Here is a 27,600-nt window from a genome sequence, read left to right on the forward strand (position 1 = left end):
TAAACTGCGGTTTAAGGTATTTTTGCTCAAGCTTTACATTCGTATACTATCTATATATGACATTCAACCGTTTATTTTCGTATCCCCGTCATATTAGCGGACTATCAGGCATATTCATTTTATTTGGAATAGATAAGTAAATTAAACAAGGTAAGCTTTTAGTATATACACCCTGTCTTTTTTTTTAATGTTCCAATGTAACAAGTTTAAATATGATAAATATTATTATTATTATACCTCATATAAATGCCCAACGCACATGTCCAATTAGTTTAGTTTGAATAATATACCATATTCCTCAGTTATTTGATATATTTTTGCGCATTAGTAATATCACATGCACAACAACGCTAGTTTGGTTTTCTGCGCATAATATATCATTTTTCATATTTCCCGATGGATGATATTATATATAGATAGGATTAAGTTAAGTTTTCTTGTGTTCATGCATCTGCTGATTTTTCATTGTTTGATGTATTTGCTCTCCGTCTAAAAATAAATGGAAACTTAAATCATCGCATAGCAATTGACCTAAGAAAATGAAAGGTACTATGTGAAGCGCTTTTGAACGTGTTTATTATGAAAAGAGCTCTACATAAATCTGGTATAATGATAATAGTAATAATATTTCTAAGTTAATTAGTCAGAAAAATAAATTTTAAATGTGAATATTTTTTTTCTATTTTTGAGGTTATGTAATAAAAGTATTATTCAATGCCCTAAACGCATTTAAACTTCAGCTTTCCTTTACATAGGTTACTGACCGTTCCAAGGCTTTGTCCCTATTTTCAACTTGCATATGTTGTCTTGTATGTTGTTAGCGTTTCTTTCCTCTTTCTCCTAACTCCCCATATCGCCCCTTCCATCCTTTCCCCTAGAATTTGCGCTTCCTTGCTTTTGATACCCTCTCCTTTTACTATGACTAAGTTATCGTGCCCATCTTAATTTTGACTGCCGGAATCCTTAGGCGGTGCCCGACTGTTATTTTTTCTGCTTTTATGTGTGCGTGTGTGTGCCTGTGCGTCTGTGTGTCTTGAGCGGTGACCTACAGTGTTGTTATATCTTACTTGTCTGTTTGTTTATCTTTGTTAGTTAATTATGTGTGTTTGTGTGCATGCGAGTGTGTATTTAAAGTCAACTCGTCCCCGATTTGGTCATTTCGTCCCCCTCAGCGATTTCAATTTGGTCATTTCGTCCCCCTTTTTCGCCCCACCCCCTCTTTTATATATATATATATATATATTTTTTTTTTTTTTGAAGAATTTTCAAAAAATGATAAATTAAGTCGTATCTTTTTCAAATAAGTATGTTTAATGCTAAAGATATACATAAGGTTTCGTTTGTTTCAAGAACCTTGTTTTGCTTCAAAAATGATCGATTTAATTAACAAAGAGGATTCTCTCTTTATTTATTTATTTTTTTTTTTTTTTTTTTTTGTAAATCTGCTACAAAATGGTTGTTTCTTTATGTTCGTATTTGATGCTGCTTATTTTCAAACTCTTGAATAAGATTAAACTTTTTTAAAACAAATAATTTCCTCAATCCAATCCACTATTAACACATTTTATTCTGTCAATCAACACCTTCTGATGCAAAGATACCTTTAACACCTTCCAATCAGCCCAATCAACGAGTGATTAATAACCTTTAACACCACTTTCGTATATATAGGTAAAGGCTCATTCTACTTTTTTTTTCGAAACTCCTGTCTTCCGACTCTTGAAGGTTTTTTTTTATTTTAATGAAAAAAAATAAATATAAAGCATGTTAGTTACCTTTAGTAATACATATCTGACAAAATATCAGTTGTTTATTTTTTTTGTTGTATTTCTAATTAAAACTATCTTTTGTCATGACCAGGAATGAGGATTTATTGCTCCTTATTTTCTTACTAGTCATGATTCTTAAATAGTTAATTATTATATCATCTTTTTATTACTTAAGGTACGTATTTATTATTTTTTTATTTCAGTTAATTGTCTTATAATTTCAGTATATTTCTTTCATTATTTTAACTAACCTAATTATTTAAAGTTAACAATTTACAATATAGCTACGTCAAAACTCCACGTATTAAACTTTACCAATTTTCAAAGTCAAAGTTATCACAAAAAAAGAAAAAACGCCTCATATATTTAGGGGTACAAAATTACCAAAAGGGGGACGAATTGACCAAAAGGGGGACGAGTTGACCAAATTTTATCATGAGGGGGACGAAATTACCAATTTTTGTGGACGAAATGACCAAATCGGGGACGTGTTGACTGGGGGACGAGTTGACCGGGGACGAGTGGACTTGATACCCGTGTGTGTGTGTGTGTGTGTGTGTGTGTGCGCGCGCGCGTGCATTCGTGTGTGTGTCTTTCATACGTGAGTGGCTGCGCTGCTGTGGTTTACGTTGTAGGGTAACTATGTTTAAGAAATGTAGCAGTCCCTTTTGAATATTTATCCTTGTTCCACTTTTCCCTTCACCCCCGACACCCCCCTCCCCCCGCACCACTCATTTTCTATCCCTACCCCTTCCTCCCAACATTTTCAATAGTTTTTTTAAGCAACCCGTCTATAATATTTTTCCGTTAAAGCTTCTTTTTGTTGTGGGTCTACTTCGCAAATTCGTGGCTCTGTGGTTGTGTTTGTTGTACTCTGTGCTTCCGAGAACTCTACCCTTACCTTTTATTGGATAACTTGTCGGTCAGTAGTCAAATTATTAACCCTCGGTCCATCGGACACCGGGCATTCGGGCATTGACAGACAAGACATTCAAGAAGTTTTTAGTGTTATCATTTAATAGCGGGTTGTTATCCCGTTTCTGTATCTAAAGTATTAAAATATATTTGCTGTCATAATGGTCAATAGCAAGTTATTTCTTTTTACACTGTTGTTTTGTTACAAGTGTTCAGTTGTTGTTTTTTATATTAACTGATGGTGTTATTCGAACATAACGGAAGCGTCCTAAACTTGCATTATTGTTTATGAAATAAGCTGCTTTTCTTTGAAAAATATATAGACGGATACTTGGAACAGGACTCGAGTGCTTCAATACTTGTTCTTTTTGGCATAATAGTTTGTTTTAATGTATATTGTATTATTTGTTGACATAAAGTTATTACAATAAGAATTTCTAAACGAAAGGTTCGGACAACGAGTTTTGATAACATTAGAGACTGTCATTCCCTAAAGTAGTAGATAGAAAAACGAACACAAAATTTTAATAAGATGAATACGAGGAATAATAAAGGATAAATAACAGGTGTTCAAGGTAAAAAACCCACACATTTTCATCATAAAAAAAAGGTGTATGATGGCATGGGCCTGTGTGTATTATTTGAAACTATATTATATCAAATGCTTATGGAATGATAAGGGTGGATTGTTATAAGTAGTTAACGCTTCCCTTTCATAAAATCAGCAACTAATAAGTAATATTATGTCTTATATATATAATTTCTTATGATATAGATCTAAATTCATTACACATATAGCATTGTTGAACACACATTACTTTTGTAATAGTTACGTGTACCGTATATACAATATATCAATGATCTTATCACAAAATCATGTCATAAGATTTAAAAGCTATTATCAATTTCAAAGAATTCACTTCAAATGACGCTTCTACGAAGTATGGTTAAATTTAGAGGGTAGATCATTGAACGGAAATCAATAAATAAATGTGAAACTAATGATCAATCATTACGTGGCACACTGTGCAATTTCATATATACCGACATATTGTTCAACAAAATTCTTACATGAAAGCAGTTATAAAATGACACACATGTTCTGATATGCAGACAAGTGTCCCTAGGCCTTACGAGAAAAGCTTATTTTTCCGAGCATACCACGAATGAAATCAATTTGTTTATGTTTCATTTTGTGTAGCCGTACATGTATCCCTCTTAAACACTGGCGGTAAATGATTATTCAAAATGACAATAATTTAATAAAAAAAGAAATGTGTGTATGTCTTTTTTTATATGACATCATGCATTTTAATATGTAATAAGGTTCATCCAAAAATGTTTCTCTGCGTAATATTATCAATATTTCAAAACTGACAAAATTCAATCTAGCTATGTTTTAATTAAGACTGCAAACATTTAAATTATTATTCCGGGAAAATGTCACTTTAACAAATGATACATCATCCGCTACTCTTTTCAAGTAACAACAGATATACACTTTAAACACAATAATGTGACACAATCAAAAAAAGGTTTATGGTTCTTAAGGTTTTTTTTTTTTTATATATTCATACACGAGCATTTTTGTGTTTTACGTGCCATGCCTTTTTGTTTCCATTACGTGTGTTAGAGATTCACCTGGAGGGGATTACTTTTATTTACACTGTCCCATGTCTTTGGAACATGGTGGAGGTAAGAGTGAGGTTGGGTGCGCACCATAAACCGGTTTAAGCTCCCAAGTGGTGTTTTTGCCACTGACCGTTCCAAGGCGGTGTCCCACTGTGTTCCTTTGTTTGTTCGTTTTGTCCTTGTGTGTTGACTTTCTGTGCGCGCGTGTGTGTATGCTTATTGTTCGTCTTGTCCTTATGTGTTGGCTTTGAGTGTGTGTGTTGTTCATTTGGTCCTGATGTGTAAGCTTTGAGTGTGTGTGTGTGTGGTGCACGCGGTTGCGTGCTGGGGGGTTCGTTTTGAGGAGGCTGCGCTTTTGGTGCGTGGCATTCCCTGTTTGATATTTCTCTTTGTTTTTATATACGAAATATGTGGAGATCTTTTTGTTAAGTACAGCGTAAATCATGAATTGGACATATCATAAAGTTATAAATGTAGCCCTCTAACTATTAATACGTTAGAAATAAAAGCTTTTTAATAGATGATCATTTAACAGGTACGATGGTGAAAACGCCTACATTTTTATACATTTTGTTAACGGTGTTAGAATTCTTGCTGTTCTTGGCAACGATCTCATCAAAAATCTCATCTTTGAGAAGACGAATAAAATTCACAAATTCACTTGTTCGCATCTATAGAAAAGAAAAAGAAATCTGTTCATTGGTAACAGCAAAATGATCAGTAAATGGGATTTAAACACAATGTATTAACTATAGATAAGCAAACCTGTTAACCACATTGCTTTTCTCTGGGGTTTGGAATGTTTCTATTCTCTCAGAAGTTTAAAGTATCAGATTTTGATGCAGTTCACTTAGACATGAAAAAACAGGGTAATATTATCCTTATTTATACTCCTTTCACAGTCTTTCATAGCACATTGTTCTAGAGAAACAATACTAAATATTATCATAATTTTACAAAAATAATCACTTTGAATAGACACATTTGTCACCTTAGAACGCGAACACTATTTAGAGTTTCTTTTGTGTCTTTTTTTTTTTTTTTTTTTTTTTTTTGAAAAGAAAAAAGTATCTTCAGGTAAAATAATATTGTTAAGCCATAACTGAAAGAAAAGTAAGAAATTAGTGACAGTTTTCTCATATCCTTGTTCAAAGTCTATGTAAAGGACATTAATAGTATGATTCTTTAGTCATTAGATAACAATATTTTTTTTTTTTTTTTTTTTTGATATGTCTTGTCATTTTCACGTTATTAAAAATGAATTCAATAAAAAAATTGATCTTTTCGTCAACAGGCTATTATTCTTCTGTTATTGTGTTGGTTGTATTTCTAACCTTGCTTCTCTCCCGTTATTCCTGTCGTTATTTTAAAGCCCCGTATATGCCCCTCATAATGACAGAGAATATATTTGCATAATTGCAAGTTGCTTATTCTTCAGTGATTAAAATAAGAATTCTAAAAATATGTTACCATTTCTCGGTAGTAAAGTATAATCGATAATCAATCAGTGCATGATAAATTTTATAACATTTCTTTAAACAGCGTTATCAAGCTTCGCATACATAATTTATTTATATACATGTGTGATATTTATCTGTTTATTTTTAATAATGCCGTCATGTCAGTGATTTGTCAGGTATATTTAGAAAAGCTTTCTTCGAAGATTGGGATTACCTGAATGCGTTGTCTCTTAAAATAAAGTTTACTTACTTATATTATTTCATTTGGAGTAGTTAAAATCTTGAATCGCTGGCATAAAGTAAACAGGGTAGGCTGCTTGTATATTCTTTGCTATGTTTAGTATTTAAAGATTATATTTAATATCTACATGCAGTATATTTTTAAATGGGATGAAAAAAAACGTTTATTTTTGTATAAACAACATTGTTGTAATAATATCAAGGACAGCCCTTTCCGCGAGATTGTACGCGTAATCTAACGTCATGCACCAAAAAAAAAAAAAAAAAAAAAAAACATGAACAAAAGGCTTCTTTTAAAATTTCAAAAAGAACACTTAATTATAGCTTTAACTAACTACAGACTTAAAATGTATTGATATCGGTTACGCTATATCTTAGAAATACATGCCGGATTCACTGTAAATAAAATGATGAAATAGTTTATGAACATACAACTAGAGGGTCTCCTTCCGCCATCAAAATCTGGAAAAGCGCTATATGATCTACAGATGGTAGTCTTTATGCGATAATGACATCTTAAAAATGACTTCACCAAAGGTTAATCAAAAGTAAATCTATTGACGGCCTCAGTTTTCAAACCAGACCCTAAATTTTCTTACTAGGGGTATATTCCAAAGATTTAACTGACATGCGTTTAATAAATTTCTACATATAGTAATAAACGAAGTTTAACCTTAAAAGAAAGAGAGAAAAGAATCTCTATCTCACATTAAACAAGCTTCTTTTTATAATCATTGCATTCAGATAACGCAAGATGATACGGTAAGCTAATTTATTACATACTCGTTTCTTTTCCCCGTTAAGTTGCAATGGAACCGGAAACGTCAAAAATTTTCCATACACTGACGTACGGTGTTCCGTTTGGACAATCGTGACATTTTATTGAATCCTAAACCGCGATGCAAGATGGTACGATGACGAAAACGCGATGGCACGATGATGAAACAACGATGGTACGATGGTGAAAACGCGATGGCACGATGATGAAATCGCGATGGTACGATGGTGAAATGTCGATGTAATATCGCGTTTTCATCATCGTACCATCGCGTTTTCACCATCGTACCATCGCGTTTTCATCATCGTACCATCGTGCCACCGCGTTTTCACCATCGTACCTGTTATATTAAGCGCGCATCTATTTAACTTTATTGGCGTTTATCGTTTGGCGCCTTTTTATCGCGACGTCACTTCTTGACGTACTTCCTGTGTACTTGTTTGTATTTGAATTGAGTTGATGTAATACAGTCATCGAAACCGAACCTGCTTTTAGTATTAATGTCAATCCCGACATTTTGGTCCCGCGAACCGGATACACAGCCTACAAAGAGAATCTTTTGTAACAGTTCAAGAGTAGATTTACAGCTACAGCCGCAAAGATGAATTTGACGAAATTACGAGCTCTTATTAAGGGAAATAAAGCCGCAGTTACAAAATTAACTCCAAAGTTCGGTGCAGACGATTCGGAGATCAACGCAGAAGAAATAGAGAATATTATCCATTCTTCAGAAGAGAAGCAGACGACACTTGAAAGTCTACACTCACAGGTTCTTTAACCGACTACTGAAAACAAGTACAAACAACTAACATATATATATAAGAGCTGTAAATAAAATAATTTCATTAGTACATAGTTTAAAACAAATTACCACATAATAATCTGCATAAATTCATAAATACTAAGATTATTTAATATCAGGAGTTTAAACAATTAAAATGTAACTTTGTTAAGATTACACCACTTACATAAACGAAAGTCTAAGAGACAAGTCAAAATAAAAAGATGGTTTCAAAGAAGAGCCTATAAAATGTGAACTTATTATCAACTCAACTACTGTGAATAGTTAGCGGTACCGCCACAAGAACTTAGCCATTTGTAACAAAATGTACAATACATAAATTTTTTAAGTGCAAATAGGTCACAGTATAAATCACTTTTAAGTACATATATATGTCTTAAAACAGAAACAAAATTAGTGAGCAAGCAATCATATCACAGGGCTCTTACTGACGTTTGTAATTCTAATCTGTCCAACCTGTGTATTCGTCCAGTTGACAACAGATAGGCTTTCCTATGGTAAATAGAGAAAGCATAAAGGGCAACAGTGATAGAAGGAGATGAGGAATAACTTAAAAGCAACATAACAAGAGCTGTCGGATGACAGCGCGCTCGACTATTCGAAGAATTGATTGAAGAATGGGGTCAAAATATTTCCATAGTTTTTCAGACTAAACAAAAAAATGGATTAAACAAAAAATGTTCCTGTATTTGTGGATTTCGATTAGTCTTGCACTAACTGGCAATGTGTGACCATGATGGCAAATATGTTAAGTTATATGTCTGGCAAAACATGGACTTATATGAAAAATTTAACTAATTTCCAAGTCCAAAAAGGGCCATAATTCAGTCAAAATAGTTGACAGAGTTATGTACTCTTGCCTACAGATGGAAATCATGTTGATAAACTAGTGTTAAAAGTTTCAAAGCCACAGTTCAAATAGTTTTGACAAAACGCTGACTTGTTAAAAAAAAACTGAACAAATTTCAAAGTCCAAAAAGGGCCATAATTCAGTCAAAATAGTTGTCAGAGTTATGTACTCTTGCCTACAGATGGAAATCATAATGATAAACAAGTGTTTAAAGTTTAAAAGCCAAAATGTCAAATAGTCTTGACAAAACATGGACATATATAAAACAAAACCAATTTCCAAGTTCAAAAAGGGCCATAATTCAGCCAAAAAAGATGAGAGAGTTACGTACTCTTGCCTATTGATAGAGACTATTATACTGAACAAGATATAAAAGTTTCAAAGCCATATGTCAAACACTTTACACAAAATATAAACTGGTACGAAAAACTTAACCAAGATTTCTAAGTCAAAAGGGGCCATAATTCAGACAAAATGCTTGATGGAGTTATGTACTCTTGCCTACAACTGGACATTGTGATGGTAAACAAGTGTTGAAAGTTTCCAAGCTTTATCTCAAAAGACTTTGTCAAAATGTGGACTGGTACGAAAAACTTAACCAAGATTTCTAAGTCAAAAAGGGGCCATAATTCAACCAAAATGCTTGATGGAGTTATGTACTCTTGCCTACAACTGGACATGGTGATGGTAAACAAGTGTTGAAAGTTTCAAAGCTTTTTCTCAAAAGACTTTGTCAAAATATGAACTGGTACGAAAAACTTAACCAAGATTTCTAAGTCAAAAGGGGCCATAATTCAGTCAAAATGCTTGACAGAGTTATGTACTCTTGCCTATAACTGGACATGGTGATGGTAAACAAGTGTTGAAAGTTTCAAAGCTTTATCTCAAAAGACTTTGTCAAAATGTGGACTGGTACGAAAAACTTAACCAGGGTGTGACGCCGACGCCGACGCCGACGCCGACACCGACGCCGACGCCGACGCCGTGGTGAGTAGGATAGCTCTACTTATTCTTCGAATAGTCGAGCTAAAAAGCATTACAGGAAACACAAAAAGCAAGTGTATCAAAAAGTTGAACTGAATAAAACAGGCAGCAACAGAAGGCACAATACATGCAGGAATGAGGCTGAGCATTTGCAATCTTTACCATTCAAATTTCACATCATTGATTTAAACTGGCCAAAAGTACAGGACTGGCGGAAGGGAGAGAGTTCCGGAGTACAGGGGCTGCATACCTAAAAGAGTTCTTACCAGCTTTAGTAGATTTCACTTGAGGGATCTGTAACAAATTAGAATAACGAAAACTATATCGACTGTATTGTTTTTGAATAAGATTGTTCAGGACTGGTGAAGTTTCCAGTGCAATTGTTCTCATACGCCTTATATATAGAGAAGGTAATTTGGCTTTCATGAAGAGTTCTGTATAGGATGACGAGTAATCTTCATAAACAAATATAAGTGCTCTTTCCTGAATTTTCTCACTTTTTCTTGTATTACCTTCTGAACAGAAATGATAATTGACAAAAATTGAAATTAGATAGAACAAAACAGTGAAATTTAGTAAGTCTATTTAATTTACCTAATTTTTCCAGTACTTATCTGGGTTTGCCTGCATGCAGTTGAAATGAAACCAATTAATTAACACTTGACTTTCTTCTTGCAGAACACTTACCATATTGTCATAATCTGGAGAGGAAAAAGAAAGTGTATTGTCATCAGCATAGTTGTAAAGTTTACCTTTATTGATGAAGTAAAATATGTCGTTTATAAAAATGTCGAAAAGCAAAGGCCCCAAAATTGAACCCTGTGGAACACCTTTTTAATGCTTACCCAAGTACTAATTGTATTTCCAATTTTGACCTGTTGTTTGCGATTGCTTAAATAACATTCTAGAAGAGTGACAGAAGTTTCTGACAGGCCATAAGCTAACAACTTACTAAGGTGAATATCATGTGGAAGGCAGTCAAAAGCTTTGGATAACTCCATTAGGATAGCTGAAACATATTCATTATTATCAAGGGCATATTTCCAGTCTTCCAATTGTCTGAGTAATGTGGTTTGACATCCGTGACCTTTCCTAAATGCTTATAAAATTGTCAAAGATCTTATCAAAATTTTCTGACAGCTGGGTAGAAAGTACTATTTTAGAAGGAACTGGGAGGATACTGACAGGTCTGTAATTGGATTTTACCATATTATCATTTTTCTTAGGAAGAGGAGTTACTTGTGCCTCTTTAAGCCTATTTGGGAATTTGCAGTTTAAGATGGAACAATTGATAAGATCTGTTAAAGGAGAAACTAGAGAGGGCTTACTGGCTTTCAGTAGTTTTACTGATATTTTGTCAACACCATTAGCCTTTTTAGAGTTAAAATTATCAATAATTTTAGAAACAGTTTGTGGTCAGTTGGCTTAAAATCAAATGAATCTTTATCAAAATTTCTTTCTTGTATTTTCTTTAGACTAGGATGATCAGTTGGGTCAAACTTGTAATCTTTACCTATGTTATCGGCTACATTAACATAAAAATCGTTAAAAATTGGCGTTATCGGACTGGATCTGGTCTTTTTCCATAAGGTTAATTTGTGACTGTGTACTGCAAGATTTATTTGATAGATAAGGCTTAATAGTATCCCAAAAACCTGTAGATTTACAACCTTCAATACACCTTTCCTGAAAATAATTGTACAAAGATTTGGTTTTTAATTTGTTAACCAATTTTTTACAAATCCTATACTTTTCCCAGTTCTTTGAATTTTTGTATTTTAAATATTTATGATAAGCCATTTTCTTATTGTATATAGCCTTTCTAAGTGATCTATTCATATAGGGTAATTGTTTGTTTTTTCTATACATCTCCTTAATAGGTATATATTTATCAAAACATTCTTAATATCAAATTCAAAACTTTCATAAACTTCATCAATACTGCATTTACTATTTGACAGATCGTGCGAAAAATGAATATTCAAAAGGTCTTTGTTCATTTCCTTTGTGTTCAAATTTTTAAAACTCCTATATCTAATTGTTTGTTTTTCATCTTTAGGTGTATTATTATTAATGACAATGGAAATCATATTATGACAGTCACTGATACCTGTATTAAAATTCAGTGTGTTTATACAGAGATATTTTGAATTAGTAAAATCACATCAATCAAAGGTTTAAAAGCTTGCATATGACATGTTGGTTTGTGTATGAGATTTTTCAAATCAAACAACTCTGTAAGATCTTTAAAAGGTTTTCTTTTTTTACTACAATCCAGATCTAGTTCAGATCACCTAGTGCCATATAATTCTCATAGAAAGACAAACATCTATCTAATAGTTTAGAGAAGCAGTTGCTAAATTCACTATCGGAAGTTTTAGGTGGTCTATACATACAAATAATTGCCCATTCTGTCCTATTTAGATTTACCTCATAGGTAATGTTTTCACTATCTTTGTCTTCTAGGTCCTTTCTTCTCCGTGCAGCAATTTTGTTTTTATGTACGATATAATACCTCCCCTATTAATATTTCTGTCGCGCCGTTCCGGTACTTCAAAAAAGGTTATTTCTGTAAGTTTCGCCCAGTTTACTTTCTGAACTGAAAAGCAGGTCAACAATTTTATCATTTAAAATCTCATAAATTTCTACAAATTTTGACTTAAGACTATTTATATTCAAATGTGCAATATTGTACTATGTTCATCATCAAAAAAGGAGTCACTAAAATCAAAAGGGATAGAACATGGTTCGCACATCCATGGCTCCGATGATGCTGACAAAGCTTGATATACTGCAGGTTGTATCTCTGCATATTTTATATGCCACCATTCCATGCAGCATTCACATAAAATAGCACGATGGTTTTTGGCTACAGGTTTCCTGCATTTTCCACAAGGGAATCTGACAGGACCTGGATTTAAGGAAATGTCTCCACTGATCAATACAATCAAAATAATTCTGTGAAATGTCTGACCACACTTTACTGGAATTGAAAGTGGTTGGCTATGACAATATTTGATATTATAGTACACCGCTTAGCTATCGAAACATCAAAAATTCTACTTTCTTTTCCTATATAATCAAGTCAATTTGACCAACGTCTCCAATACTATAAACGACGCCGATGTCAAAGCTTTATTACACTAGTGTATTATCATTTTTATTTAATGGTTTTATTTCACTCTCACAACATCAAACATGTGATAAAGACAGATAATGTAATTTTGCTACCATATATCAAACGCAGAAAGAGTTCCGCAAGATTAAACACTTGAACAATAATGCTGAGATATTTTTGTTTAACGTCATACCGTAACAATTAATGGTCATATGACGGCTTTCTCCTCCTTTGGCAATTATTTCAGGCATGTGCAGGCACATGGGTATAACCACCATTCTTCCGTAAGCCAGCTTAATGGCTTCCCTACATGAAAGAGTTGTATAGCCAAAGCGAAATTCCGAACTCACAGCGGCGAGGTGTAAGCCAGCTTAATGGCTTCCCTACATGAATGAGTTGTATAGCCAAAGCGAAATTCCGAACTCACAGCGGCGAGGTGTAAGCCAGCTTAATGGCTTCCCTACATGAAAGAGTTGTATAGCCAAAGCGAAATTGCGAACCCACAGCTGCGAGGTTTAAGCCAGCTTAATGGCTTCCCTATATGAATGAGTTGTATAGCCAAAGCGAAATTCCGAACCCACTGCGGCGAGGTGTAAGTGATTCGAAGTCAGCGACCGTAACCACTCGGCCAAGGAGACCACTGACTAGATTCATTTAACAATTACTTTATTATTATTATGTATATTGTATTTGATCTATTTCAAGTGTCATCAAGAGACAGTATTGAGATTCAGTTGTTGAAAGTATTTGGCTAAAATATAGGGAACGTGTTCATATTTGAAGTACTAGGATGGAAGCATACAACCGTCTTCAAGAGGACAAGAAACCAAGGGTCCTTTTTATCGTATGTACTACATGTCAATACCTTGTCACCTCAGTGCAAAGAGTGGATAACTCCATTGACCTAAAGAAGGACTTATTCACTTTTTGCACTTTCGTTCTATTTAGACCTTTGGTTTGTATCAGCTGTAGAGATAGCACTAATAATTTAAATTCTGACTTTTCATTATTTTTACACTATGAAATGATGGCTTAATGCATCGATTTACACTATATTTATAAATTTTCTTTATCTTATTGTAAAAGCAAAACAACTTCTATAGTGGCACTTTTTCACTGATTTGGGAATTTCACCAATTACTGCCTTTATCGAAAGTTTCCACGTCTGAAGAAAAATCAATAGAGTTTAGTGTTTAGTCTGCTTTCAACACTTTGAAAGAGCTTATCATATAATTTCTTCTCTTTTCTGTCTTTTAGTAGATTCAAAATCAAACACTAGCCATGAGTGTTAACCTCATAGATATTCTGAGTGAAAGGAAACCAGATGTTCTTTATTATGGACTTACCACTGACAGAAGTTATTAAAGATTTTATAATGTAAACAAACACTAACAGCATTGACCATTCATATATAAAGTGTCAACTGGCTTGCATCCTTCTTATATCCATGAAATGTTTCTGCAAATAACACATCCTTAACATTGTTTTCTAATACAAACTTAAATTTTTATATACTAGATACAAACTATGTAATTTTTAAAGTTAGTCTTTTATATTCAGGGCCAATTGTATCAAAACCTCATCTTCATTGCCATGTTAAATTTAACCATATGAATGGATCGATGGATGGATGATTTTAATGCTAACTACAATTCATGTCTTTTGTTTTATGCATATATAATTTCTTTGGTTTCTGTTAGATATTTGTTACTATGATCATAATACTGTTCATTCTAGTTCTAAGAGGGAATAATGGAAAATTAGCTTAGTTAAATGAGTTACCCTCTATAAATAAAGAATTTACTTACTTACTTACTTATTACTTACTTACTTATAAAGGCACTATTTAAAACAGGTGATAATTGTTATACTGGATTGTCCGGTTATAATCCTAACTGAAATGCTCTCACGAGAAATCCTTCGTTAGAGGTATATAAAAGTTATGAGATTTATATTTTTTAAGTTGTAAATTGATTTGGATTAATTAAGTTGCCCGCTTTATTTGTTTGCAACAATAAAGGCAACCTACATTTTGTTTAACTTGGTAAATTTTCATTTGATGACATTGGTCCTTTCTGAAACATGTACGTTACTTAAAGATTAAGGTATAACGTTGCATATAATCAACAGACAGTGTGAGCTATTTAGCTCTTGTACGACGAACTAAGATACTTACTGGGCATATTTTCCCACCTGGTACAAGCTTTTAGTCAAAGGATGCCGATACTGCTGAAAAGAAAACACATAGACATTTAAACATTTGCAGAAAGGGTAAAATTTCTTGAATGAAATTTATGCGTAAGTGTAGGTCAAGAAAAAGGTGTAAATGTTCCTTATCGATGACAAAGAGTTTTAACAAAGATTTCCCATATGTGTCTGCCTGATGAATTGTTTGGAACAGGGACTGTTTTCTTGCGTTTTTTTTTCTTTCACTTTTGATCATTGATGTTATGCTGAATTTAGTTTATTGATCAATTCAGAGTTGCTTCCATTAAATATTCATGGGTAGGACCCATCTCTATCAGTTTGTAGTTGTAATCTGTAAAGTAAACGGGTATTATTAAAATCCAAACAGAAATATGGTATAAATAGACATGTTTTTGTACAAGGAGGGATATTATCTTCATCCAGGGCCATTATCACTCAAAGATACCGCTCTCTCATTCATTAACCTATACCTAACACATTCCAAGGCTCATGCAAACGTCTCGTTTTATTAATTTTGTTTAGGCATTCTAAGGTTTATAGCAACTTGCTTAATTTACTTAGTTATAAATCCTTGAAAGACAACTTTAATGTCATTTCTTTCCAATTTTGGTTTGTACATTTACAGATAACATGCCTGCCCGTTTTGATCATCAGTGTGTTAAGCATGTGGCTATACTTGCCCAGGAAACACGAGAAAGCAGAATTCGCACAACTTGCAAACCAAGGAACACTCCTATTCATCTTAGGTATTATCCATTTCCTCGGCGGATTGTTCAGTCTGAAATGGAACATTGACTACAGCAGATACAAGCCTCTGGCAGCATGTGTAAGTATCGGTTTTATTGATTGAACTAATTTACTACGTAGGTCTGTTGAGAAGAAATATTTGCAAGTACTGGCACTATATAAAACCAACACAGTAGTCGCTGATGAAAATTTTATCATTTATGTCAAGTTTGTTCGGAAATTACAAACTGTACTAATGACTGACTAATGTCACTGAATATAAACATGATAATAAAGAACTTCTTGTCGAATTAAATTCGTTTTATTAGCAGACACTTTATTGAACGAGTAGGCGAGCATGGGTGCTGCTTCCCTTGCAATAAGTATCGCAGTTAACAACAGAAGTCAAAGTACAATGAAAATTTACGTATACACAGTGAAAACTTTACATATACACAGTGACAAACGTAAATGACAAAACTAGCGGAATTGTTTTTAAGAAAATCTCTTCATTATTCAGAAATATTTATCTGATTTCTATAGAAAAGCAATGTTACCAAAAACATGTAAAAGTTTTATTCATATACTTTTGAAACAACCTGTTTTCCGTTGAATATGTGATATTCTAACCAATATTTAACATAATTCTTAAACACTTACAAAAGATATATAAATCATTTAAAATGTCAAATATCCACTCTGATGGAGTACCGTGCTCCCGCTCTACAGCGGACCTCTGAACAACAATTTCCTCCTTGCAGCAACACTTGTTACTGACTCCACAATATGCTTTTTGTTCTTTATTTTACCTCTCTACAACAACTCCCCCCGAACAAACACCATATTTTCCGTCTCCCAAGGGTGTTGTTGTAGAGAGGGATCACTGTACTTATTTTATGAATCTAAGAATTTTAGTCGAGAGTTTTAGAAACAGCAAATTTACACTCAAGTAGATGTAATATCACGAAAACACTTTCCAGATATCTAAGCCAGTTTCAGATCAGTATGACAATAGTTTTAAAAAGTCATGACAATTATAAAGCGATTTTCTATTAAAAGATACACCACCAAGAACGTGATTTGTGAAGTTCTGGAAAATAGCGAGCAGGGCTTGTCTAGTTTAGTTTAATTATGTCTCCCACCACATAGTGGTGTGGAAGACAATATACTCCTCTCTCTCTCTCTCTCTCTCTGTGTGTGTGTGTGTGTGTGTGTGTGTGTGCGTGCGTGCGTGCGTACGTGCGTGCGTGTGTGTATGTGTGTGACAAAGCTTGTCCGCACTCTAAGTCGAACATTTCTCATCCGATCTTCACCAAACTTGAATGAAATATGTTTGCCAATAAGTGCTCGGCCAAGTTCGATAACTAGCCAAATCGGCTCAGGCACTTCGGAATTATGGCCCTTGAATTACCAAAAAACGTTCAGATTTCTTGCGCATTTTTGACACCAAAAGGATTTCTGTACTACTTTTAAAACTGCGCATGCTCTCTAGTAGTATATGAGTCCTTTGGGGGTCCTTTATGTGCATGTGCTCTAAGTAAACAGTATATAAAGACTGTCTTACTATTTAGATGATTAGGCAGTTGTGGGAGACATGCGCTTTTCTCAAAAGCAGCTCTAGTTTATCACAAAATCTGAGTTATCATAGAATTAGTGTACAGTAACATATAACATGTAAAGACTCAGATATTTTCACAATGATCATACAGTCTCAAGAACTCAAAGTAGATTATTAGAGTTTTAAAACGTGTCGGTTGCAATTTGAATCAATTAGTCCGAGTATCATTGAAGAACTTTCTTAAAGTCTAAGTTTTTGCCGAATCAGTTTAGTTATGTAATATATTCCTTCCGACACTAATGGAAATCGATTATTTTATGGCCAGATATTTACACAGGGATTTTCTGATAAAAATAGTTTTCAGTTTTCAGTTTTATTTATGGCATATAATTTATTTCATGGCATATAACATGCATGTGGATAAAATAGGTGTAATAATAGAATAGTCATAAAATCAGTATTGTACGAAATGCGGTACAAACTAAACATGTCAGATTACAATGCACATGTCTGACTAAGAAAAATGAATTGGACTACCCACTCTAAAATGACTCAAAGATGGAAGGGAGACAACTCAAAAACTACAAATACAAAAATAATGACAGAGTATATTCCGCAAAATACTACATATTATTGAAAAATAAACCAGTGGCTTGGAAATACAGATGAAATCACTTAGTGTTCTCCCTTATACCACATATGAACCAACTCAATAATGGAGGGTCCAAAACATTTACATGTTACAGCAGAAACCAAAAACAATGACGCGTTATAATTACTGTTGTACATATTTACAAATAAAGCAGTTTCTCGAATCATCAATACTAAATAATATAGAATCTGGAGAATGAGCTATTTAAAATTTGACATTAAAGTTTTACAAAACAGCCTGGCTACTTGTCATTCTGGTTTTGCATACTAACAGTATCATTCTATATAATGAGATATAGTTTAAATTATATTATCTCTTCTGAGACGAGATTTTAGTAACAATTCCAAAACAGACTCTCGAAAGCGGTATTCAAGCAATATCACACTGGTGCAGAGCAGAAGAAATGTGATGTATATTTTATTTCAACTTTATGAAACACTATCTTAAATGCTTATTTTTACTTCACATGCAATGCAATATGTTTCAGGATATAAAGGACTTTGAATAAAATTTTCATATATCAATAACATTTAAATCAGGATGTTTCATTCATTTAATCTGTTTAACTATGTAATATACTGACATATACCGGAAATGAATCACTAAAAACCTTATCTACTGGTCAACTGTCCTCTACTTAAATTAAAAAAATTATTTCTCAGTAAACCTGTTCACATAGAAGAAACCGCTGTAAGAATATTTGTCTAAGGTCAAAACATTTATTTTCTTCAGTCAGATCGTTCACCAAATTGTATATTATAAATGATTAACTAAGTAATCCACTGGACAGTTAACTTAGTCCAGGGCAGTTAGGTCAGTCCAAGAGATAATCTGTTTAATATCAGTAAGTCATTGACTCAAGATGAGTACATATCAAAATAAGAATGATATTAAACAATTTAAGAATTACTGAAGAGCTTGTTCTTGAATATCTATATTGCGGAGCCTGTTTATGAATATCTATGGAGTAACTTTTGTTGACGATATCATTGTTATGAGATGAAGCATTTTATACATGTTGCAATTTGAATCAATTAGTCCGAGTATCATTGAAGAACTTTCTTAAAGTCTAAGTTTTTGCCGAATCAGTTTAGTTACGTAATATATTACTTACGACAGTAATGGAAATCGATTATTTTATGGCCAGATATTTACACAGGGATTTTCTGATAAAAATAGTTTTCAGTTTTCAGTTTTATTTATGGCATATAATTTATTTCATGGCATATAATATGCATGTGGATAAAATAGGGGAAATAATAGAATAGTCATAAAATCAATATTGTACAAAATGCGGTACAAAATAAACATGTCAGACTACAATGAACATGTCTGACTAAGAAAAATGAATTGGACTACCCACTCTAAAATGACTCAAAGATGGAAGGGAGACAACTCAAAAACTACAAATACAAAAATAATGACAGAGTATATTCCGCAAAATACTACATATTATTGAAAAATAAACCAGTGGCTTGGAAATACAGATGAAATCACTTAGTGTTCTCCCTTATACCACATATGAACCAACTCAATAATGGAGGGTCCAAAACATTTACATGTTACAGCAGAAACCAAAAACAAGGATGCGTTATAATTACTTTTGTACATGTTTATAAATAAAGTAGTTTCTTGAATCACCAATACTAAGCAATATAGAATCTGGAGCATGAGCTATTTAACATTTGACATTAAAGTTTTACAAAACAGTGCTAATTTAACAAGTAAAAGCTTATCTTTACTATGCATGCGGTTATCAAGTAGATAAATATTAGAACGGGTAGTAAAATTATTGGGAAACAACTTCTTTCTAATGGATTTGAAGTAACTGCATTCCAAAAGATAATGAAATTCATCACGGGCAGAGACGGCAGACCCTTTTACCGCCTTCTATATGCAAGTGTCTACATTTTTCATTTGGGAACAAATGGTTCATAGTTCTAAATTTACACAACGACTTACTCAAATTAGAAGGTAATATATCCAGATACTCCTCAAACCCGAATTCTTTTTATAAGTACAATAGACTAATAGACTAGACATTTTGATGAAGTGACAACACTATCATACTAATTGTGCAAAAACTGATCTTTTAACCTACTTTTCACAATTGTTTTAAAATAATTAATATCTATATACTTCGCACGAAAATATTTAGACATTCCAAGTTCATCACGAGTATTTTACCAAAAGAAATCCAAGAGGAAATATGTGTACCATTCCTATGCAAACAAAAAATTGTATCCTACAACAATATTGACATTCAATTCAATTTTGTACGTACCTATCTTATATACTCATTAGAATCCTTTACCTTGATTACATTGTACACATTTTTGAAATTTTAAAACACTATCAAGAAAACATATATAGCCTAAAATGTACTAGAAGGAATGTTAGGGATCCTATTCCGCATCCGTTTTTGTAATTGAAATTGCATGGAACCGTCAGTAAGACAATTCCTATACTCGGCTTCACTTGGTATATGAATCTTGTAATTTAACGTAAGTTAATAAGTTGCATAAACTCTGTCATTTCCGTTTCAGATCTGCTGGAATGCCTGGCTACTTGTCATTCTGGTTTTGCATACTAACAGTATCATCCTATATACTGAGGTAAACTTTTAAGTATATTATCTCTTTTGAGACGACATTTTAGTAACAACTCCAAAACAGAATCTCGAAAGCGGTATTCAAGCAATAAGTCATTGATGCAGAACAGAAGAAATTTGATGGATATTTTATTTCAACTTTGTGAAATACTATCTTAAATGTTTATTTATACTTCACATGCAATTCAATATGTTTCAGGATATAAAGAACTTTGAATAAAAATTATATATATCAATATTTAAATCAGGATGTCTATTCATTTTATCTGTTTAACTATGTAATATACTGACATACAACGGAAATGAATCACTCAAAACTTTATCTACTGATCAACTGTTCTCTATTTAAATTTAAAAATAAAAATTCTCACCTAGAAGAAAACGTTGGAAGAATATTTGTCTAAGGTCAAGACGTTTATTTTCTTCCGTCAGATCTTTCATCAATTTGTATATTATAAATGATTAACTACGTAATCCACTGGACAGTTAACTCAGTCCAGGACAGTTAGCTCAGCCCAAGAGATAATCTGTTTAATGTCAGTAAGTCATTGACTCAAGATGAGTACATAAAAAATAAAAATGATATTAAACAATTTAAGAATTACTGAAGAGCTTGTTCGTGAATATCTATATCGCGCAGCCTGTAAATGAATATCTATGGAGAAACTTTGATTGACGATATCATTGTTATGAAATGGAGAATTATATACATGTATTGATATATTTCTCAGTTGCTAATTAAAAACCAAACTGTTAAAACACAATTCTGTTCTATGTCAAAATACTTTATCACTCCAGCGATAGATTTTAAATCTAACGTTATGTTGACATGCAACATGTATATGCTATGTATATTTTCACAAGTCACAAGTAAGTCGAGGCAGCGTATAATATATGCAGTTTCTTCCTAAAATGATATTATTCGCTATGTACATGTAGTTAATATCGGAATGCATCTTTATTTAAGATATGGTCCATCAAAATCCTATCAGCTCAGCTGACATGTTTGGTTACTGCTCTGGTAAGTACGAGGGGCGTTCAATATGTAATGTTACTCCGTATGTAGTTCCGTAACCGCTTGCTATTTTTAGATGCGATTTTTTGGCACATTACAGAGCAATTTTTGGGGAACACAATGCTATATAAATTATAAAAATAGGTAGATTCAAAGTAAAAATATAATCATTTGAGTGAGGTGTACTCGGGTATACTGGACAATTTGATGTCCAAAATATTGAGATTGTAATATGCAATTCCATGATTCTACTATTCAACAACTAGAACTACAGTGCAATTTTCAGTTTTAACACATAAAACAAATCATGATCTATACAAAAACATTTGAAAACTAAAATAAAAAAGTTTATAACAGTATTTAATTTAGTGAGTATATTTTTACTCGAAAAAATGATAAGTTGAGTACAATAAGCCTCTGCAGTTTTGTTAGACGCGATAGTCATCATTTAAAAAATTCTTGCATCTTAAGTTGATACTAGTATATTAATTCTCGATTGCGAAACTAATTCTTACAACTTTGATTAATCGCTCTCAACACCCATTCCAGATGGAATTTAGTTGTGTTGTAAAATTAAAAATGCAATAAATAGTTTAAAACAAATGCAAACTCATCACAAATTGCTGTACTTCGTAGACAAATGATAGAATTTTGTGATTTTACAAGTTATTCTATTTTTCTGATACTCTGGCTGCCAAGGAAAAACCTAAATTATAATTACTCGTATGGTCCAGTATACCTGAATACACCTCACTCAAATGTTTATATTTTAACTTTGAACCTGCCGATTTTTATTATTTATATAGCACTGTGTTTTCAATAAATTGGTCTAGAATGTGCCGAAAACCGCATCTAAAAATAAACTGCGGTTACGGAAATACATACGGAGTAACATTACATATTGAACGCCCCTCGTATGTGTTGTAATCATTCTATGGATCTTATATATATAGACAATACATTTAATTTAAAAATAAGTGGAATCAAGTTTAAACATTATTGTATTTTACTCAAAATTTCTTACCTATGATTTATGTCAAATAAGGATAAAAATTAAATGCAATTACAAATTGATATTTTTTATTTTGTTTTAGGTACTTTGGCAAATATCCGTACACTGGAACCTGTACAACAATGGGCAACAAAGACGAGATTAGAAAGGACTATGAATTACCACACATACTTTCATAATTCTTTTTCTCGGTATCATTGTAATCGCTAAACAACAGTTCTAGTTACTTGTCTATTCTTGAACTTTCCCTGAATTTGAATTATAATAATTATCTCTCTAATACTTATATTTTGCCACGTCGCGACAACATCTCGTGAGATAATACAGAAATGAATGTTTTAAATTTTGTAATCAGAATTCTAATATGGTTCTTAGTCTCAAGACAGTTTTGCAAGTTTTTTTGTTGTTTTTTTTTTAAGTTTGTAAGATTCTTGGTCGTAGAAAATCTACAATTGTTTTCATTAAGAAGTCTGTTCATGAAAGTTAAAGAAATTTGCAACAACCTCAAATGCGCCCTTGCATCGGTTTAAGCGGAATTCAGTATAGATCCAACCCGTTTATAAATATTAAGGACGTTTAATATTTGTCGCCCAACCATAAATGTGTCTGTTCAATGTCAGTTCTGATATATGTGATGAAAACAGAACCCACTACACTGCTTGATGAATTGACCTTGACTCGAATGAGCAGTCCATGTTTGCAAGTCACATGCCCTAATACCGACAATGTTGTTAACACACTCAGTAACGAAGGGACGCGTTTTTAAAACAAGAGCCCAGTGGCCAGTAAAAATTTGACAGCAAATTAAAAATGACACTAATCTGACAGCCCGGCATGTGAATATAACATTCGGGCTAGCGAAATTTAAATACTAAAATTTAAATGCAATATGCTCTGTTCCATTGGACTTGGCACTTGAAGTTTCTCGATGCAGGAGCCAATGTGACCATCTTATGTAAAACTTTATATCAATCCGCAATAAAAATCATCTACGTATCAAATTGCAGGAGGACATTCATTGATAAATGTGTTATAATTTGTTTAGAATTTTCCTGTCCCTATCAACACATGGCTTTGTTCTGCATTGTGCAAACATACCAGTGCGCGGAAATTGTTAAAATGCCGAACAAAGCACTTATAATGATGCGTCAATCTGGCAAACGGGTTCTTCCAGGAAAGAAATTATGCATACATGTGACAGAAAAACAAACAGGATTGTTTTAATATTGCATATTTCTTCTCTGTAATAGGGGATGATGGATAGGCTTTTTTTTTTTCTTTTCTTTTTTTTTTTTTTTTTGTTATTCTCCGCTATAACACCCATGCTCCTAGTTTCAATTTTGATAACGTTTGTTTCTGCTATTACAGATTTCCTTTCCACATTATCCTTAACATCATATTTGATAACGTCCGTATGTCTTGCACGAATCTTACATAAGTTATTCTATTTTAACTTGTACTTTTTGGTCAGATTCCCCCCTCATATATACTGTAACTGAATTTTCAGATATATAGATCACCTTAACCATAAACTCTTGCAAAACCACAGAAAATGAATGATCATGCATATGCAGCCATTTGTGAGTTTGCCATATGATCATACTTACTCAAAATTATAACGTACCTGCGAAACAAATTTAATGCGATTAAAAACATGAACAATAAATTTAATACGATTAAAAGCATGAACAACAAATTTAATGCGATTAAAACATGAACAACAAATTTAATGCGATTAAAACATGAACAACAAATTTAATGCGATTAAAAACATGAACAACAAATTTAATACGATTTAATACGATTAAAAACATGAACAAATTTAATACGATTAAAAACATGAACAACAAATTTAATACGATTAAAAACATGAACAACAAATTTAATACGATTTAATACGATTAAAAACATGAACAAATTTAATACGATTAAAAACATGAACAACAAATTTAATACGATTAAAAACATGAACAACAAATTTAATACGATTAAAAACATGAACAAATTTAATACGATTAAAAACATGAACAAGATTAAAAACATAAACAACAAATTTAATACGATTAAAAACATGAACAACAAATTTAATACGATTAAAAACATGAACAACAAATTTAATACGATTAAGAACATTAACAACTAAAAAAATAATACAATTAAAAACATTTTATTTTTGTTGGATTTAACGTCGCACCGACACATGATAGGTCATATGGCGACTTTCCAGCTTTAATGGTGGAGGAAGACCCCTGACATCTGTCAATAACTAAACAGAGGAATACTCTTGTATAATAAAAAGAAATGTTTAATGTGTGTTTTGTAAGTCCTTTGGTAAATGACAGTCTATTAACTGAACAAAATGTTATTTCTGAATAGTATTGCTTCACGAATGCTGTGTTTGTTCTTAACTGAGGACCGTACTGTATTTTTTATTCACAATAATCGGTAGGCAGGGCTATGTATCTGTCGCTAATCGAACAATACTTTACTTCAAAACAAATGTTTCTGTTGAGCTTACCAGAAGACCACCACATTCTTTAACAGTAATCCTGTGTGTGTAATGTGTCAGCCGCTAGCTAAACTATACACCCTAATTCTACATATTTAAAGTAATACTCAGTGTGGCCAATTTCCGAGTTACTGAATATGTACTGCCGGTGTAACTGAGTATATACTGCCGGTGTATATACTGCTGAATATATAAGTCGGTGGTGCATATTGTGGTGATAATAGAAATCAATACGTTTTTGATGCAATGCATTTTTGTACTTAATGGTTATAACTCATTACGGCTGATCGGTCATTGGACTTTACGGCAAAATTTAAAAGTACTAGCGGAATGCCGTAGAATGTGTTCGCCAGGTTGTTTGACTCAATGTTGTCGTCTGTCATTGCATACAGGGCAGCCATCAGCCAAGGTGTACACATAATTTTACATGTATAGAATCTGTTATACACAGGGCCATATATCTTGGAACTGAACTGTACTTCTTTTCATATGATTAGTCACCCAGTTTTATTTTATCTTTTGCACATTGTTTAAAACACTTTTAACAATTGCGTCGTAATTGGACAGCATTAACGACATTAAAAAGAATTGGAATAAACAATCGGGTTACCCCTATAATTTGCGATATTTTGTTACTATTTTAAACATACCTAATACTTATTTCAGTATTGTTTCTAAATTTGATGCCTCATTGTTGATGAATACGTTTGTAAAGATCTTTTTTATGCACTAACTGTCTGCATATTTGTAATACCTGAAATAAAGATTTGTGTATTTGAAATAACTTTACGATTGTGTCTAATACAGGTAAAATCATTTATCTTGTTTAAAACTACCTTCTCTCTGATTCATACTAGAAATCAATATATTATTTGATGCAATGCATTTTTCTACTCAATGGTTATAACTCATTACGGCTGATTGGTCATTGGACTTTACGGCAAAATTTAAAAGTACTGGCGGAATGCCGTACAGTGTGTTCACCAGGTTGTTTGACTCAACCGTGTGGTCAGTCATTTCACACAGGACAGCCATTTGGTGTACACAGAATTTTGCATGTATAGAATCTGTTATACACAGGGGCTTGTATCTTGGAACGCGTAAACATCCCCATGCACCTGTGGTAGCTGGTGACGTGGCTTGGAAACTAGCATCAGTGAGACAAACAACCTGTGTATCTACGTACAGGTTTTTAGTTTGTAATATGCCTACATCTAGAATCAGTAATAGCTTGTTAATGTAATGTATGACTTAAACGGTTCTGGATGTAAAATAAAACTGGAATTACAGAGTTTTTTGAAGTCATGTGATAAGTTGTGTTGGTATAGATAATAATAGTGCTATTTCCAATGTTCAGTTTAGTTATAAGATCGAAAAACTTAGTACGAGTAGTTATGTTACATCTAGCAAAAATTTAGTACATTATCCCATTTTGGACCCAGTGGAAATGGAGGGAACAAACTGCGTACATATAAAAAGTTTAAGAAGGAATTTGTGGTCGAGAATTATTGTAAATTCTAATATGTTTGTTTCTGTTAAAGTACGCTTACGCTAAAATGACGTCAAGTTAATGTACGATGACGTCAATGTTTTCGTTGCGACCAAGAAAGAACGCTACTATATTTTATCTACTGTTTTAGATTTACATATGCTTCAAATAATCTTGAACATTTCACAGCCTTAATCGAAATAATGTATAGTAAAATCGTGTTTTACTTAAATTAATACACTCGGTTATACGCCCTCGTGCAATTATTCCGCAGACGTATAACCTCTTTTCGTGTATTAATAACGTTAAAACACGTTTTTCTAAACATTATTTCTTAAATATACTCCCTCGCACTTATATAGCTGTATTTGCAACTTTAAAAATTGGTACTGCCCTAATCTAATAGTAACTGGACGGTATAAAAGGTTACATGTTGATGAAAGGAATTGCCCTTTTTGCACTAATCAGGTGGTAAATGAGTTCCGTGTTTTGATGGACAGTTTTTATATGATGATGGTAAAAGTCTATTTACATATGCTTCAAATAATCTTGAACATTTCACAGTCTTAACAGAGAAAGACAAAATATTTGAAACAACAAGGACTGATTTCTTATATATGTAGCACATTTAAGGTATATTTGTATTATTAGCTTAGCTTATATTTTACGTAAATCTGACGGTAAACATATTTAAATTGGCCGAAGTAAAAGGTTTTTTAGTTTTTGTGTGTGTGTTATTAAGTGTGCACATATAGTGTAATAGTAGCATTGCAATTCACATCTGGTGTTAGACGATATATGTTTTAGTTATTATTTGATAACATACAACAAGAAATTTTAGTAAAAGGGTTTCTTAATTTTGGTAGGACACTACTGACACTTCTTTTTATCTGTAGTTATACTTGTAAATATAATACGTGTGCATTAATCAGTCTACGGTGATAAATGTGTCGTCTTAATATTGTTTGGATACAGCTTTTTAATGTTTTTCATTAGTAAACGTCAACTTTCCATTTTGAATAGATTTTTAACTGAAATATACATTGTCAGTAATACTGGTATGAATTTATCTTAAGACTTTTGTAGTTCTGTAAAAGAATGACCATTTGCATAATTATATCGATGCTATTGAATATATATTTTATTGATGTTTGTAAATTGATGAGTCCCTAATAAACTATATATATTCTCTCTATATAAATAAAATATTATAATGCTAACTTGTATCCTCGCGGGTCTCAAGTATAAGAAAATAAACTGTTCTGAATTTAA

The 27,600-nt window shown here is 32.6% G+C and overlaps 1 protein-coding gene across 3 annotated transcripts; it reads left to right on the top strand.

Annotated features, from left to right (window-relative positions):
• LOC123541086 (uncharacterized) lies at positions 1-27,600 on the top strand. 3 transcript variants are annotated; one of them, XM_053527133.1, is made up of 6 exons: positions 2-150; positions 13,254-13,392; positions 15,382-15,582; positions 20,239-20,307; positions 21,271-21,324; positions 22,413-27,600. In XM_053527133.1, exons 2-6 carry the CDS (start codon positions 13,339-13,341, stop codon positions 22,473-22,475), a joined length of 441 nt encoding a protein of 146 aa, XP_053383108.1. In that variant the 5' UTR covers positions 2-150; positions 13,254-13,338; the 3' UTR covers positions 22,476-27,600. The 3 variants fall into 3 exon arrangements, with proteins under 3 accessions (XP_053383110.1, XP_053383108.1, XP_053383109.1); XM_053527134.1 differs by lacking the exon at positions 2-150 and adding an exon at positions 5,943-6,084; XM_053527135.1 differs by lacking the exon at positions 21,271-21,324 and having other exon boundaries at positions 1-150.

Source organism: Mercenaria mercenaria, chromosome 16 (assembly GCF_021730395.1).
Source record: "Mercenaria mercenaria strain notata chromosome 16, MADL_Memer_1, whole genome shotgun sequence".
Classification (NCBI taxonomy): domain Eukaryota; kingdom Metazoa; phylum Mollusca; class Bivalvia; order Venerida; family Veneridae; genus Mercenaria; species Mercenaria mercenaria.